Source organism: Natator depressus, chromosome 11, assembly GCF_965152275.1.
Source record: "Natator depressus isolate rNatDep1 chromosome 11, rNatDep2.hap1, whole genome shotgun sequence".
Lineage (NCBI taxonomy): Eukaryota > Metazoa > Chordata > Testudines > Cheloniidae > Natator > Natator depressus.
Genome location: NC_134244.1, coordinates 40,818,612 through 40,835,996, shown reverse-complemented (window position 1 = coordinate 40,835,996; position 17,385 = coordinate 40,818,612). Strand labels below are relative to the sequence as shown.

The 17,385-nt window shown below is 38.6% G+C and overlaps 1 protein-coding gene across 4 annotated transcripts in view; it reads right to left on the bottom strand.

Annotated features, from left to right (window-relative positions):
• RAPGEF4 (Rap guanine nucleotide exchange factor 4) overlaps positions 1-17,385 on the bottom strand; it is a 223,405-nt gene that overhangs the window by 26,342 nt on the left and 179,678 nt on the right. For all 4 annotated transcript variants that reach the window (XM_074967602.1, XM_074967599.1, XM_074967600.1 and 1 more), the window contains 5 exons: positions 16,429-16,507; positions 6,736-6,886; positions 5,477-5,565; positions 4,908-4,938; positions 4,582-4,660 (listed from right to left, as the gene is read on the bottom strand). In XM_074967602.1, coding sequence (XP_074823703.1) covers positions 4,582-4,660; positions 4,908-4,938; positions 5,477-5,565; positions 6,736-6,886; positions 16,429-16,507 — 429 coding nt within the window. The remainder of the gene's footprint in view (positions 1-4,581; positions 4,661-4,907; positions 4,939-5,476; positions 5,566-6,735; positions 6,887-16,428; positions 16,508-17,385) is intronic.

Below are 17,385 nucleotides of genomic sequence, written 5' to 3'. Positions count from 1 at the left end.
ATAACAAACACTAGCAGATCGCAACAACTTCATTTAGTACTGCAGCTCCAAGATTGCTAATTGTTCTAAAGTTTGACTAATTGCAATGACTGATTTGCAGGAACTTCTAGCAAATTATATGATATCAGAAATTCCAATGTTACCATATTTATTCATAAAAGGCAGTATCACTTGGCGTTTCCTTAACTTTCAAGCCACTGGATAGTCAAATATTTAATAAGTGATTTTTATTTTGTCAGAAGTTAAGAAAAATTGGCTATGAATGCTCTACATACAATATAAAGAGTTTACATACTGTATTTACAAAACCAGATTTGATAAGAGATTCATGATCAAAATCAAAGCTTAATTTAAGCTGCATTGCATTTGTTCTAGTCCCCTTTTTTAATATTTAAATGTGTTATTGAAAAATCAAGAATGTTTCGGAAAATGAGGGGAAATGCCCTCACAACAAATATACAATTGTAAAAAATTAGGGCTGTCAAGCAATTAAAAAAAATCAATCATGATTAATTGTGCTGTTAAACAATAACAGAATAGCATTTATTTAAATATTTTTGGACGTTTTCAAATATACTGATTTCAGTTACAACACAGAATACAAAGTGTACAGTTCTCACTTTATATTTATTTTTATTACAATATTTCCATTGTAAAAAAGAAAAGAAATAATATTTTTCAATTCACCTAATACAAGTACTGTAGTGCAATCTCTTTATCATGAAAGTTGAATTTACAACTGAAGTACAAAACTTAGAACAATGACGTATATGAACTTAGAATTATGTACAAAAAATAACTTAATTCAAAAATAAAACAATGGAAAACTTTAGCGCCTATGAGTCCACTCAATTCTACTTCTTGTTCAGCCAATCGCTCAGACAAACAAGTTTGTTTACATTTGTAGGAGATAATGCTGCCGGTTTCTTGTTTACAATGTCACCTGAAAGTGAGAACAGGCATTTGTGTGGCACTGTTGTAGCCGGCATCGCAAGATATTTACGTGCCAGATGTGCTAAAGATTCATATGACCCTTCATGATTCAACCACCATTCCAGAAGACATGCGTCCATGCTGGTGATGGGTTTTGCTTGATAATAATCCAATTGTGGACCAACACATGTTCATTTTCATCATCTGAGTCAGATGCCACCAGCAGATGGGTGATTTTCTTTTTTGGTGGTTCGGGTTCTATAGTTTCCACATCAGAGTGTTGCTTTTTTAAGACTTCTGAAAGCATGCTCCACACCTTGTCCCTCTCAGATTTTGGAAGGCACTTCAGATTCTTAAACATTCGGTTGAGTGCTGTAGTTATCTTTAGAAATGTCACATTGGCACCTTCTTTGTCAAATCTTCGGTGAAGGTGTTCTTAAAACGAACATGTGCTGGGTCATCATCCGAGACTGCTATAACATGAAATATATGGCAGAATGCGTGTAAAACAGAGCAGGAGACATACGATTCTCCCCAAAGGAGTTCCGTCACAATTTTAATTAATGCATAATTTTTTTAACAAGCATCATCAGCACGGAAGCTTGTCCTCTGGAATGGTGGCCGAAGCATAAAGGGGCATACGAATGTTTAGCATATCTGCCATGTAACTACCTTGCAATGCTGTGAAGGAGGCTAATGCGGGGGAAGAGTGAGGTGTGCAGTTAGCTGGGGGAAAGACAGAATGGGGTCCCTGCTTTTCAATTTTTTGGGGGGGGGAACCCGATCCCACCAAAATTTGAGGACCCTAGTATCTCCTTATTGTGATTTTCCATGCTGGAAAGGGAGAGGCAGCTGATATTTGGTCAAGGACGTGCAGATCTAAAGGAGGGCAAAAGAAGAGGGAGACCATGTTAATATAGTTTTAGAAGTGAAAAAGCCAAAACCCAGAGCTAGACTGCAATACGGCAGCCATGGCCCACTGTCCCAGGGCAAAGTGCCCTAAAGCCAGCTTAACCAGCTTCCAGAGGACAGGGGCCTTCAGCTGGCACAGCACTGCCCTGTGGCCTCCTATGCATACAATCAGGAGACCAGTGCCTGAAGCATGGCTGAGGAAAGGCGGCATGGCCAAGATGTCTCTAAGCTCTTCTGATCCTTAGCTGCCGTAATGGCACTTAGGGCCATAAGCAGCTGGTGCAACTTAGTTCAGGCTGTAAATTCTTCTGAGTTGCACCCAGGGGCTCGATTGGTGCAGATACATCCGAGGACTGGGGGGATACAAGCTGATTTAAGGACACCTTTACACCCATTCTTCCTGAGCAGTGCTAAGCGTGCCTCAGCTGCAGTGTAGGTTCATGCCAAAGGTGCCAGTTAGTGCTGTTCCTGGGGTGCTTTAGCCTATGTAAGTAGACCGCTTCTGCTGGAAGTGCAAGATGCACAGCTCCATCATTGAGGAGCCCCACTTTTTACTCTGCACAGTCATTCTTGCCGCTGTGCAGCTATTATAACTGTCCACACATCAGTCTCTGTCTCACTCACACCATTCATGGAATATGAAACAAAACTGAACTACAACACTTACCTGACAACCGTTTTATTCCATTTTTTATTTTGAAAAAGTAATTTTTGTATTTTGAAATTTCTTATGGAATTCCTTTGCCCATTATCCAAATGAGAGTCCTGGGCAGAGTTGAATACAACACCACAGAGAATGCAAACTACTTCAGGCTGAGCATATATAGCAGAGGAGCCATAGGAAAAATATGAAGGGTCATATCCTCAGCTGGGGTAAATTGGGGTAGCTCTATTGACTTCAGTAAGGAGGCAACACAGACAAATGAGATCAAGTTGTTGATCCATTACGTATGTGATCCTGGCTCCTGCAGTGCCCATTCCTACTTCACAGGAAGGCAACTCCCTTTTATCAATAATGCACCTAGCCAACTGGCAGTGCTGGACATGGGCAGGGGAGAATTCTTTAGTGTTCTCTGTGGCAATCAGCAAATACCTTCAGCCATGAGATTTGATTACTCTAACCTTAGCATTCATAATTATAAATGTCATTACTCATAAATGGATTTTAAGGCCAGAAGGGACCATTATGATTATATAACCTGACCTCCTGTATGAAACAAGCTACATAATTTCTCCTGGTAATTCCTGCAGCAAATCCAGTCAATTGATGGGCTAGAACACATTTTTTATCCAGTCTTGATTTAAAGGCTCCAAGTGATGGAGAATTGACCATATCCTTTAGTAACCTGTGCCAATAGGTAATTATCCACACTGCTAAAAACTTGTATCTCATTTCCAGTCTGAATATTGCTGACTTCAAATTCCAGCCATTGGATCTTGCCGTGTTTTTGTTTGATAGATTAAATAGTCCTCTAATATCAGATAACTGCTCCTTGTGTAGGTACTAATAGACCATCATCAAGTCATCTCAAACTTCTCTTCCATAAACTAAATAGATTGAACTCTAAGTTTCTCACTGCAAGGCATGGTTTCCAGACCATGAGTTACTCTTGTAGGTCTTCTCTGAGCCCTCTTCAACTTTTCGGCATCCATTCTAAAGTTTGGATACCAGAACTGGGTACAATGTTTCAGCAGTAGTCTCTCTAATGTCATATACAGATCTAATGCCACCTCCTTAATATTCTTCACCTTATACAGCTAAGGATTGTGGCACCCCTTTTTTGCTGTAGCTTCACACTGGGACCTCACATTCACTTGCTTACCAACAATGACGTCCTTTTCAGATCACTGCTTTCCAAGGTACAGTCTCCCATTCTGTAAGTCAATTTTTTGATCCTAGATGTACAACCTTGCATGTGGCTGTATTTTTACTATTATTGTTCATACAGTAACCCAAAGGGTCCCTTGACTGACAGAACAATGCTGAGTTCGAAGCTGGGGCAGCTTTTATTGTGAAGATAAATTTTAACACCCATTTGAAATGTTGACTAACAGCTGGGACAGGATTTATGGGATTTTTAAAATATCTTTGGTTACAACGGATAAATCACAGAGCCAGGTCTCCAATATGCCTCCACACAGAGGAGCATCTCCAGCCCAAGGTAAAAAGAAAGTCTGAAAAGTGAGTAGAGCTGAAAGTCTCAGTCTGAGGCACTGATGTAAATTTTATCTTCAATGCTGCATGGGAGTCAAACTAAAGACAAAATGGTTCATGCGAGCAAACTAAAGCTTCTATTTAATAGGCCTTCCTGTTATAGGCCAGAGATCCAAAGCCTGCCTCTCCATTCTATTTACACACATTTTATGACAATGTAACTCCAGTGAAATCTACAGAGTTACACCCGTGTGTAACTAGTGGGGAATAAAGGCCCCAATGTCATGTGTGTTACAGATCACTCATTGCACACGTACTACACACCTACATATTACTAGTGCTGTTTTTTAAACTACTTTGTTTATTAATTATTTTAAAGGAGTGTATTTTTGGGTCTGAGGAAGTTCTATTAAAATCAGTGACTAAGCACCATGTTAGGCGAAGAAATGCAAACATGTTTTTGCCCCAGATTTGTAAATTGTGGATACTTATGTTTATTTTGATCTCTGCCTCAGGAGTGATAAATTTATTACAAACATCAGAAAACAGAGTGCCGCAAACCCCTGTATGCATATACTTACTTTCGTCACTCCCCCTGATCGGCTGGCGTTTTTGTGCTCTGTCATCAGTTGTGTTAAACTGCTGCAAAAGTATTTTGTGCTGCCAGAAACAAACAAACAAAAAACCCCATAATCATAAATGCAAGAAGAAACATGGAGTAGATCTAATTAGACATACTGTATCAAAGATCCAGGTGAGAAAGTAACACAAATAAACTTGCAGTTTAATTCTTGAAAATATTTCAATATGTGTTGTTCTAATAAATTGTATGTTACTGAAGAGGAAAGAATGTAAGTCTTAAAGCGAAGCCTTTGTTTTAGAAGATTGCCAAATAAAGTCCTTTTACCTTCTTTTGTGGTGCCTTGGTTTCTTCCGAACTATAGAAAGCAGAAAAAGCACACTGTGTCATTAAATATATTTTGGACGATATTCCCTACAATATATCAGTTTAGACATTGACCACTCTCCAACTATTGTATTTAGGTATTCATATATGTTTTATACTAAGAAAATAAAGAAAGATTATCATAGTCTAAACTAGGATTGGGCAAATATTGCAAAAATTGTACACAAATATTGATTTGCAATTTTGTTCATAGCTTCATAGAATTTAAGGCCAGATGGAACAATTAGATCATCTAGGCTGATCTCTTTGCTTCAGTGGAATTTACAATTCCTTTCATATTCTTTCTGTGAACGTTTGTGAGTGAATTTGGTATTCACAAGAATGTTCATAGAGAGAAAAAGTGTCACATATGCTTGTCTGAACATGCATGCATAGAAGCATTTTTCTTTGATAGCAGCCATCTTGAAAGCTTCCCAGGGACTTGGGGAACATTTTCTAGCCAGCTCTAAGATAGACATTTTTCACTGGGTATTTAGTTGTAAAATGAACCACAAAAGGAAAGACCTTACATTTGTTTTACAGTCTTCTCTAGCTCTGAGAGTTGCTCTTTCAGTGCTGTAATAATTCTTGCATCATCTGATACAGATACATAAAATTCCTGTAAATGATACAGAACAGTCTTTGAACAATGAAACAATAGACGAGTTGTACCTAAAAGGATAAAGGATTAGTGAGCTTACATATGCTAGTTTACTGATTACGAAGAGTAAGACCCAGTTTAGTGAATAAGGGAACAATAAGATGCCCCACAACACTCAAATTCTGGCCTATTCCTGTATCCCTTCCATTTGTGTAACTCCAGCTGATTTAAATTAAAACTGCACAAACAGGAAGGAAGCATAATGGTAAAAATGTGAGACAGATGTGGAAGTGCTTTTTCTCATTAAGCACTGCCCTGCCAAAGCCCATTCTCCACATTTTTAGAAGATCACAGAGAAAGATTATGGAATTCATTATTTTTTCACAAATAATGTGGTAACATAGGTAATTTTATACATAATGCAATGGAACACTGTTACAGTTGGGTCATTTTGTTTTAAAGGAGCAATCTCACTTTTGTTGTTGTTGTTGTTATTCCTTATATGACACTCCAAATGTACTGTGCACTGCAGAGCAAAAACAAAGGCATGGTACCTGCACCCAAAGAGTTTACAATCTTCATAACAATTGACACTGTTATGGGTCAAATGCTGTAGCTGGGCCGTGTTTATGGGAGATAGGCAGGGACCTTGGAGGCAAGGACTCCAGTCTACAGCAGCCACTGTGGCTGCAGGGCAGCCCCAGTTGGGGACAGAGTGGTCTTTGGCGTCACATCGTGACAGATCCTCTAGCCCCTCCCTGGCACATCCCAACAAGATTCAAACAACCCATCTACATGACAGGGTTTAGGAAGACCTTTGTGGCATGCAGAGGGTCTATTCTCCCTTGGCAAAATCCTGCCTCTCACCACTGCACAGCAGAACTACAATGGTTCCGCTGTTGTCAGAGCCCTCTTCACTGCACGACAGAGCATCTTACAAATACCCACATGGCAAGGATTTGTACCTGCTGGCTCTGTAAGTGTTGTGCATTAAAATAAAAACCAATCATGTGTGTACTCTGCAGCCAAAACTGAGAAAGAAAACACAAAGAGAGCTTTGCACTTTAACATGATCTATGGCATCTACATACTTGTCAACAGAATTCTAAAGGTTGTGAAGTGGACCGATGCAAACCCTCTTCGGTAGCTGCTCTTCAGTATAATGATACAATAGCAATCCCACTGTACCTCCAGAAAGGCTACTGCTGCTTCATCCTCTTGCAGCAGATCTCCATACGAAGCAGCCCACTGTAGAACCAGTCGGAGGACTCGCCTTTTATTATTAAGTGCATAATCCATTTTCTCCTGCTCTGAACCTTGGGAAGGCTGGGCATGGTAAGTGCCAAGGTGTCAAGGAAAATATTTACTAGTTAAAATATCCAATACAGTAAGAACTGAGGAAACTATTATTTTCAGGGGCTTTCCAGCAGGAATTTCATGATCAGTGAGGTTGGAGGGTCAGATTTACAGACCGTTTTTGTTTCTTACCATATTGTAAAGGTATAATGAAGCCTCTCAGTAGCACTGTTCATGAAACAACAGAGGACATTTTCTAAGGAATGTATCAAGAATCACAATCAGACTGCTTGTCACAGCTTTATAATGGAGCAAGAGAGATGACACTTAAGAGCCAGGGAAAAGATGGTGAATCATTTCATCTAAAGAGAACATTCAATCCTGTTCTTCTGGTAGAATAAGAAGGAATCATGGAAATAAAAGAATAAAAACTTTCCCCCCCTTTTTGGTTACAAATTATTTCAGCCTCTATCTGCAAGAGATTTTACCACCTGTTTACATGCAGTAAATCTTTGGTATTATTACTCTTATTTCTAATTTTATTACAGTATTCCCAGGAATCCCAACTGAGTTGGAGCCCCTTGTGCTAGATGCTATACAGACATCTGTTGAAAGATAGTCCTTTCTCTGAAGAGTTTACAATCAAAACAGACAAAGGGTAGAAGAAAGGAAAAATGCCCATTTTATAGATGAGGAACTGAGGCATAGAGGAATTAACTGATTTGGCTACAGTCATTCAGGAAGTCTCGACTCTGTCACATAACTTAGCTGCGTATCATATCCTGTGCACAGCACGTTGTGACATGCATTTAACACCATAAACAATAAAATATAAAGCTACATATTTAACAAAGGGTGGCTTTACTTTTTTAAATTTTTAATTGCAAAACCATGGAAATTAGATGCAAAAACTTTTTTTGGAAAGGAAAAAAAATGTAGAAAAAGATAAAGATAAACAAACTGCACGAAAGCACAGTTCCTGTGTGCACATGTCTTGTAAGTATCACAAAGGACAGCAAACCTCTGAAGTGCTCACTCCTGTACCTACAACTGTAATATAAAGAACACTGGGCTTGTTTAAAAGACTGCACTGATGCCTCTACAAATCTATGGGGAGCAGACTAGAGAGCGGGGATTGGCCTGTGGACCCTCTCACCAACCAGAGGGAGAAAGGTTCAAGAGATTTACTGAATCACGATTTTATTTTAGTAACATTAAGCCAATGCACTTCTGGTGTACCTCCACGGTAATGAGCAGATGTCCAATGGGGAGAATTGGGCCCACTCAGACTAGGTATAGGAAAACATTTTTTTAAAATATTGTATAGAGTCATATCATGCAGGATTAGATCAAATAACGCAAATGTAAAGTGCCGTATGTAATGGTATATAATTTGTGTACGCTGTAAATTCAATTGGCCTGAATGTTATTTAAAGGCTTCATTCAGCTTGACCTTAATCTCAGGCTGCTTAGCCACATAAGGGGCCTTATACATAAATAAATAAATAGAAAGCAAGTCCATGGAATTTGTAAACAGAAAAAGCTCCCTTTTCAGGTTGGAAGTTTGGGGCCAGGGAAGCTTTATTTCAATTTGCAGAAGGGAAAAAAAAGGGGGGCGGGGGGAGGAGGCAGTGAAGCTATCTACATGGTCTCACAGAATCTCATTAGAAGAGTCTGTCTCAGAATCACTACAAAGCAAAACAAATTTCACACATAATAAATACAGAGAGGTCTACTTTTCCATACCTTATGGGAGAGACCATCAGGACAGCTTGCTTGCCTCCTGGTTTATTACCTCTAGGAAAGGCAGGATTTATACAGTCTCCTTATATCCCAGCAGGCCTTCCCTCAGGCTCGCACTACTATCCTGCCCTAAGGATTACATTTCCAAGCCTGTGGTGCTCTCCTGGTTCTGACAGACACACAGGCAGGACCGACCAAGAACCAATTTGATCTCTCACCACTGAAGGGAGAGGGAAGTTCCAGCCCACCTCTGATTATACAAATCTGGGCACTAAAACCAAAAGCATCATCAGCCCACATGGCTTTCCCAAGACTTCTTCCTCTCCGTCAGTGACCTCATTTCCTGTCTCAACCGTCCTTTGTTGAAAACCTGGCATGGGGTAGTACTGGTCTCATAAATCTTAAATTGCCTGTACACCCCATTATAATCCTTCTGCTGACATTAATTCAGGTCTGATCCTGCTAGAGTTGCCAACTTTGTAATATTTAAAAACTGGACGCTCCAGCAAGTTCCAGAACCTTCCCTTCCCCCCAAGGACCTGCCCCTGCCCCACCCCTTCCTCCTAGGACTCACCCATGCCCAGAGGCCCCACTCCTGTCCTGCCCCTTCCTCCTGAGGCCCTGTCCCTGTTTGCTCCTCTTTCCCTCTCCCTCCATCGCTCACTGCTTTTCCCTTCTTCCCCCCTCCCTGAATGGGTCAGGAGAGACTTGCCTGCAGAACCGGGGCTAGGAGCTGCAGCCACCTAATGCAGGTAGGAGGTACCCCTGGCTAAGTGGGGGCCTGCAATGGCATGGGTGATGACTTGGCGCCTCCCCGCTTCCCTCTCCCGCAGTAACCGGACTTTGGGAGTCTGCTCAGTATATCTGACTGGACAGTCAGGTTCCTTTTCAACTGGACCCCGGCCCTCCTAGATCCTGCTCCTGTTGAACTGAATAGGAATTTCATCATTCTCTTCAGTGGGAGCAGGATCAGACCCTTCATGCAATTTGCCTTGCCTCTCGTTGATTTTAGGTTAATAGTATAAATTGTGGGAGGAAAAATTGCTCCCAATAAACGGATGTTTGTGTGTGAATTAGGGAGAGAATGATTGTAGTGGTAACTTGGAGTTGCCTTCCTTGGAAGAATTTTTGGCCATGGCCTCCCCCACATATGATAGCTTTGATATGAATCTGGACATAGTGAACTTTAAGAATTCATTTATTTCCATTGTTTCAGCCAAACCAAAGACTGTGGTTCATTCAGGACACTGTTTCAAGAGTTCACCCAAGAGACTTCAAACTCTTCATTAGAAATCAAAAGGTCTATATTTCAATCTTTTCATTTGAAAATGACACCAAGGGCTCTTGTTTTTTTTTCCACAATAAAGCATTATATGAATAAAGCATTAATTGGAAAAAAGACAGGCTTATGAACATGGAATTTTCTAATATCCCTCTGACCAAAAATACCCATAGAGATTAGACATTTCACTAGGATTACTGGGACAGTTATATGACTGCTAAGCTTTTGAGTATGAACAGAGATCTGCATTCTAATTTAGTTTAGAATGGATTTAACATGACTAAGGAAACAACATGTCAACCTATTTATGCGAGTGCATAAGTCCGAGGATCACAGGAAGTAAATAATATATTGCAGGCTATGCGGTCTAATGTTTCAGGCAGCAAATTTAACATTCCACTGAGTCATTTTCCTCATGCTGTTTCTACCTTTCAAACACTTATTATTTCATATATTTTTACCTACTTATTAACTGACTCACCACAGGCAACAGTAATTTTTACTGCTCATTTGCTTATTTTTAATTTGGCTCACAATGGCTTCTTTATTAATGTTATCATGGTGCAAGTTCGTGAAAACCTCCTAATTCTACATGTTGTAGATGCATTACAGTTTGCAGTCAGAAACACAATATTATGTATTTTCGCAGTAAGTAAGTGTCAGATATGCAGTTAATTGTGAAACATGAATTAACACCAACATGGTTAAAGCTCTGTACTTAGATCTCAGTTATGTTGACATAAGATATCGTTGCTAGGAAGCAGTAGCAAGTTTTGAGTCTGTTCTTCCATCTATACAATCAAAATTTAACTACACTAATAACTAATAATTGTGTAAAGCCAATGTGCATCACTGTGATGGAGTGTAAATTCTTGTTGGTATGATGGTAAATAAAGTTAACAAAACATACAATGTATTTTCTGTAGCTGCCCAATGTAAGTATAAAGGTCTAATGGCTAAACTGTTGTTGTGTTTACATGAGACACAGTTTTGATCGGATGATTACAGCTACTTTACACTTTTCATTGGAGGCTCAGAATCAGGTGAAATCAAAAACACCACCCTCCACGCTCGTGAGTTCTCAACAATTTATCTGTGCACTGAAGAGCAAACTCTAAACAATCTGCTGAAAACTATGTCACTAAGTTGTTGGTAAAGCCGGTAAAGTGCTTCAGGCGCGGAAGTCAGTGAAGCTGTTGACACTGGTGTAATATTCGAAACAAGATCCCTGCATCATGATCACATTCTGGACGGAAGATTTTGTGAGAGTTTTTGAGAAGAGAGAATTGAGAAATGAAGAGAGAGAAACAAACATGACTGGCCCCAACATAGAACTTCTAAAAGCTGTGTGTTTTCCTGAAGATTTTGTATTCAATTCATATTAAAAACGGTCCAAACCAAACTGCAATTATGAACAAATCCTGACTTTGGGATACCTGGACCTTAATGTTTGTGGCTTGAGCCCATTTCCTACATATATAACGTTTGTTTACTTGTGTGTGTGTATTAATATACATATATTTTGGTACCCATGTACAAACACATACACACACACGGATGCGAAAGAGAAACGGACTAGTGTTATTGGGTACTGTTTGGGAAGCTGCTGTTTTCTGGCTGGGAAGGTAGGCTCAACTTTCAGCCCTTCCCGGGTTCTGCACAGTCACAACCTGTAGGCCTCCCTGCTTTTACTGAGTGGCAACTCTCAGGGATTCACACTCTGAGTCTTCTGGATTTCCAGAAGTTTTATTGGCATCCCCAAGGACCCTATTTAGCCACATGATCTGCCTGTCACATGACTTTGCTAATTTTTTCCACCTGGGGAGGCAACTAAGTGTGTCATGGATGGAGCTGTCCCGCCTCTCCTTAGAGAACCAGTCACCTGTTACATTCCCAATCAGTTGACTTGTTTTCCATAGATTAAAGTCTTTGGATAAAGTGTGAATCCTTCATTATCTCAGACTCCTTCAGAACTGAATGAGGTATGAGATATTGATCAATGTTTGTTTCATTTTTTCTTAGGTGCATGATATTGATAATATGGTAACTTGTTCCAGCTTAATGCTGTACAATGCAAGTTTTAGTTTCCTTTTTGTTTATTCAGATACAATTTAGGATTCCTCACACTGCTTGTTAAAATTTGCTGTAGATTATTATTATTGTTTATATTATGGCGGCTAGATGATTCAACCAGAGTGGAAGCTCTATTCTGTTAGGCACTCTATAGACATATAGTAAAAGAGAGTCCCCTGCCCCAAAGAGCTATAACAATCTGAGTTAGAGAAGATACAACAAGTGGGTTAATGGAGTGATGGTGAGCAATATCCACAGGTGTAGTAAGATGATTGGTCACAATTATCTATAATAATGCAGATTTTTGTTTAATTCTCAATTAGTGGGTTCAGGGATGGTGAACTTCATTTTCTCCGTGTAGTAATAATACTGGTGTTGCTGAGAGCAATATCTGCAAGAAGAAAGTTCACATTGTGGGGGGAGACCTCAATATTGATGCAAAATGTATATCAATAAAATTAGTGTACTAATTTTATTTTAAGTCATGACAAACTTGTTTGCATCTTTAATGAATATTAAGATACAGCAGTAAGAATGTCATAACCAAGATGCCTGGCTTAGCTAATTATGTGACAAAATTTTAAAAGATAATCAAAGAAATTCCAAAAGATTTCTGCTTCTAGCTCCCAAGGACAAGCAAACATCAAGCAGACAAACCATGTCAATACTTTTAGGAAGAAACTTGATTATGAAAGGAATGCAGGATTGTGTTACCAAAGTAAGCAATAAATCTACAGGTAAAGTGAGCTTATATCAACCCCCAATCCCCACTTTTCAAAGAAAAATCTGAGTTTAACCCACACAAAGAATTCTAGAAATATCCCAATTGAAAATGATTTCTTTTGTAAACACATTAGAGTCTTCATTCATTCTTAAATGGTGTGAAATGTTTTACAGAAGAAACTGGTTACTTCAAACTCAAGTTTCCACTTAAAGGTGAAAACCTTTGTTGTTTCTCAAATACTTAAGGTTGCATAAGCTTCTTTTAATATGTATATTTGCAAATATTTTGTATCTAAATGCAATAACTGCCTGATATCATAATAACTGCCTGATATCATTGTTATATGAATAGTAAGATGTTTCATCTACTACTATAGGAAGGTCATTTGATGCCAGACTAATTACTAATGTAAGAAGCCATTTAACCATAGAATATGTACATTAATGGGGAAATAATTAATGAATTACTGGCAGTACACTATCAAACCCTCACTCAATGCAGGAAGACAAGAAAATTATCATTCCAAAAATTGCCATGTAGAGTCAGCAACTTCGGCTAATGACTTTCCAAGAGTTATTTAATTTTGAAAGATTATTTTGAGAACTGAAAGCTCTTATATAAAGAACAGGAGTGTTTGGACTTTTGGAAGACAGAATTTCATTTCCTGTCAAACGCTAATAAAAGTTTTAATAAACTCATAAAATGTCATAAGTTAAAAGAAAGAGTTAAAACTAAATTTAAAAGTTATCTGGATCTTTCCTGCCACAAGAAGAACAAAGGCAATTAAAGAAATGTTGCTTATTCATTAAACAGACTGCATATTCAGGAGCTGGAACTGTCACATAAGCCAACCGCCAAGGCACAGAACCAATGAAAGAGTGGCAGCAACCAACTTGAATCTAAACTACCCCATTCGTCCCCACATGCTGTCGTTATCTGAATTGTTACTGTAACTGAGTCATTTGGAAAAGTGAAGTAAAGTGATTAAAACTGATGACCAGAATTACATGAGAAATGTCCACACTTATCACAGAGGAAATACAGAGTACAAACACTCATGAAATGTGTTTCTGCCCTTCCTGGCTTCATTGTTTAGCATCATTAAATTTAACTGAAAAAGCAATGTTCTGGCAAGAACTTCAGCCACCTTCTGAAAATACAGTCAGATAAACCCTCTGCTACTTGTAATTAATATTCTCAGAATAAAATAATTATAACAAAGTGATTGCCATTAAAACAATCAACATTTGTCTATAGTTAACATACAACCACAGCTATTTCCTATTCCATGTATGGAGAAAACTGGCATTACAGATACCACTGTGTGGTAACATGGACAATGCTGACAATTTTAACAGCGACCACTCACCTACTCTGGGGATACTTTTGTTCTGATGTTTTAATTATTCTGCTTTCATTTTGCACAAAAAAGGAACTGCTGCTGAAGCAACCACTGACTTTCATCTACTGCAGGTGCCTTAAGAGTTCAGCTATCATGCCAAAGGGATTGTTTTAACTTATAGGCACCTAATGTCACTCAGTGGAATTCAGCCTGCAGGATAGGAAATCTCTAGCAGGAAAGACAGAGTTTTCAGGCTCTTTATTTCACCATAGTATGAGTATGTACTGTGACACTATGCGCCCCATATTCACTATAATGATATGATTATGATATGGTTATAATATAATTATGACAGGTTTCAGAGTAGCAGCCGTGTTAGTCTGTATTCGCAAAAAGAAAAGGAGTACTTGTGGCACTTTAGAGACTAACAAATTTATTTGAGCATAAGTTTTCGTGAATGTATCCAATGAAGTGAGCTGTAGCTCACGAAAGCTTATGCTCAAATAAATTTGTTAGTCTCTAAGGTGCCACAAGTACTCCTTTTCTTTTTGTGCATATAATTATGATGCATCTTGTACAAAATATGTCATGTGAGGTATCAATGGAAAAATTATGGTTTGCTGAATATGATTATCCTATTTGTATGCATGTATCATTTTTGTATCTAGAGTTATGAATATTGACTATGCATCTGTATTTCAAATGTGTTTGCTCCTGGCTAACTCCCATAGGTCAGTTTACATCCAGTCTAGCCAGCACATTGTGAAGGGAATATCCAAGGTAATGGACCATCAATGAAAACAATGGGACCTGGGAAAAGCTTATCCTCACCTGTGGACGCTTCAGTCAGCATATGGATAATAGCTGCCATGACTCATTGAAGCATGCGAGAGCGTGTGACTAGATCAGATGATACTGGATTCCATTTTAGTGCCTCTAGTTTTCCACAAACTATGTTGGGGGCTTGGCTTGAAACAAAGAAGTTCCCTCCACATGGAAAAAACTATAAGGGGGGAAGTGACATCACCACTGGGCCTCACTCCCTACAACACTACCTCTGGAAACACCTTAGGAATAAAGACTGAATTGAGCAAGGTGGGGTCCCAGGTGGGAAAAAAGGAAACCTGCCTGTATATGGAAGTTTGGTGGACTGTTTGTACTATCTAACAGGATGAGACACGGCTTGATTCAAATCCTATCCAGTTTAGAGAATTTAGATTGAATTTTTGTTTATTTCCTTGGTAATCTGCATGCTATTACTTATAAACACTTAAAATCTATCTTTCTGTAGTTAATAAATTTGTTTTATATTTTTTACATAAAACAATTTGTTTGAATTGAAAAGGGAAATCTGTGCAGGAATGGGGGCTGGTCCATTGTCCTCTCCACATCGAGGGAGGGGTGGACTGGGTAATAATCTTTACTGGTCAGGCTTTTGACCAGGGCAAGACGGTACAGCTCTGGGGTCCTAGGCTGTGGAGCTGGGGCAGGAGGGGCAGTGCTGGCTGTAGCCTCTCTATTGTTAGTTCATGAGTGGCTGAGGAGAAGCACTCACATAACTACAGATGGGTGTATCCTTGTCTGTGTCAGTGTGTGTGTGACTGCAAGACCTGGAGAGGATTGTAGATTGTCACAGCATCAGTGTGAGAGGGAGTCCAGGCTGGTGAGTCAGAGAGCTCAGTGGTACCCCAGTTCCAAGTTGCACCACGGGGGGGACCCTCACATGTACCACTTGCTGGCAGCTTAAACATACATGGGTAGGCTTGGCAAAAAAAAATGTTTTAAATAATTTTGATGGGTAATATCAATGTTTATTTTAAGCATTTATTTATTTATCAATGTTTATTTATTTAACAATGTTTATTTTAAGCATTTATTTTTATCAATTTAAATGTTCACATTTGAGAAAATTATGGGTTTTAAGCATTTTAAATATTTTTTGTCTATTTAAATCATCACAGTTGCAAGAAATTATGGGGCTTGTGTCAGGCAATGGTGAGGGGGCAGACAATTATTTAATGACTGCAGATATTGAGATTCAAAAACTTAAAGCTTTATATCCATTAAAACACAAATTATCAACATCACATGTCAAAACCTACAAAGTAAATATCCTTAAATCAAACTCTTACATTCTTAAGCAGCATTTAATGTTGATTACTATCGATGGAAATATTTTTTGTTGGTTTGTGTGTGTACAGTGAAATCTACATTACCAATGTTTACCAATAAAAATCTAATCCTTCCAAGCCTAATTATGAGTATTCTATCATTCACACACTGGAATGTAGGCCATAAAAGTGAGGCTCCATTAAACTTTACTTGTCTTTGGAGAGCTACGAGTTTTTCAGAATGTATCTGTCTCTTTTCTAATAGGAATGATCTTAAAAAGAATGTAAAATTTTCATCACAAAAGGATATTGTGCCATCAAGGCTGGGCAAAGCTGACTATTTGGCATAAAAACACAGTGCATCATAACAAAATCATTTAAAACAGAATCTGTGAAGAGAAAAACAAATAAAGCAGAAAGTTAAGTTCTTGCAAACAACTCAGGGTTCATAACAATGATGCTTCTTTCAGTTAAAGATCTCATTGACTTCCTGAAGACTGTGAAGAGGTCAGCAGTTGACTCGGTTTTGTGTTTTTTGGGTACAGTATTAAACTTGAGTACAGAGAATCTATGTATTTATCATGAAATACTGATTTATTTGCCTTCTCGGAATTGATTCTGCTGTTGTTATGCTTCTAGATTTGATAGGTGCCTTGCTTTAGTAGATGTACTACTACACAGTCTGCATCAAATGAATCCTTGCCATGAAATACTGCACTAAGGTTCTGATTCAGCAAGGTACGTTAGCATGTGCCTTATTTTAAGCATACATTTATATCCATTTGACTTCAATGGGCTTATAATAAATACTTCAGAAGAAGGCATCCCACACATCACAATACTCCTGTACAACAGTAAAATATTTGGGCATAATTCTCATGTACACTAAGATCGTCAGTGTAATGAGAATCAGGCACTCTACATCTTGGTACCTAGGAAGCACCTATCAATGTATCAGCATAACAATTCCAAATAGAATACTAAGATGGGGAAGAATTTCTTGCTGACTCCAGCTGGCATAAGCAAAAGACCAGAAATAAGTAGATTGATAGTCAAAGATCTAATTTATATTTTGATTCAAATCAATTCACAATTATGAAATTTGAATTAAACATAGAAAACAGATGTATAATGAGATTAATAATACAAATTTTTAGGTTGGAAAGAAATGAAGGTCTAACTATACCATGCACTACATTCTGGCAACTGAAGAGCTACCTCTTCCCTCCCAATGAGCTGTTAGTGGGGTTGCACTGGTGTAAATGAG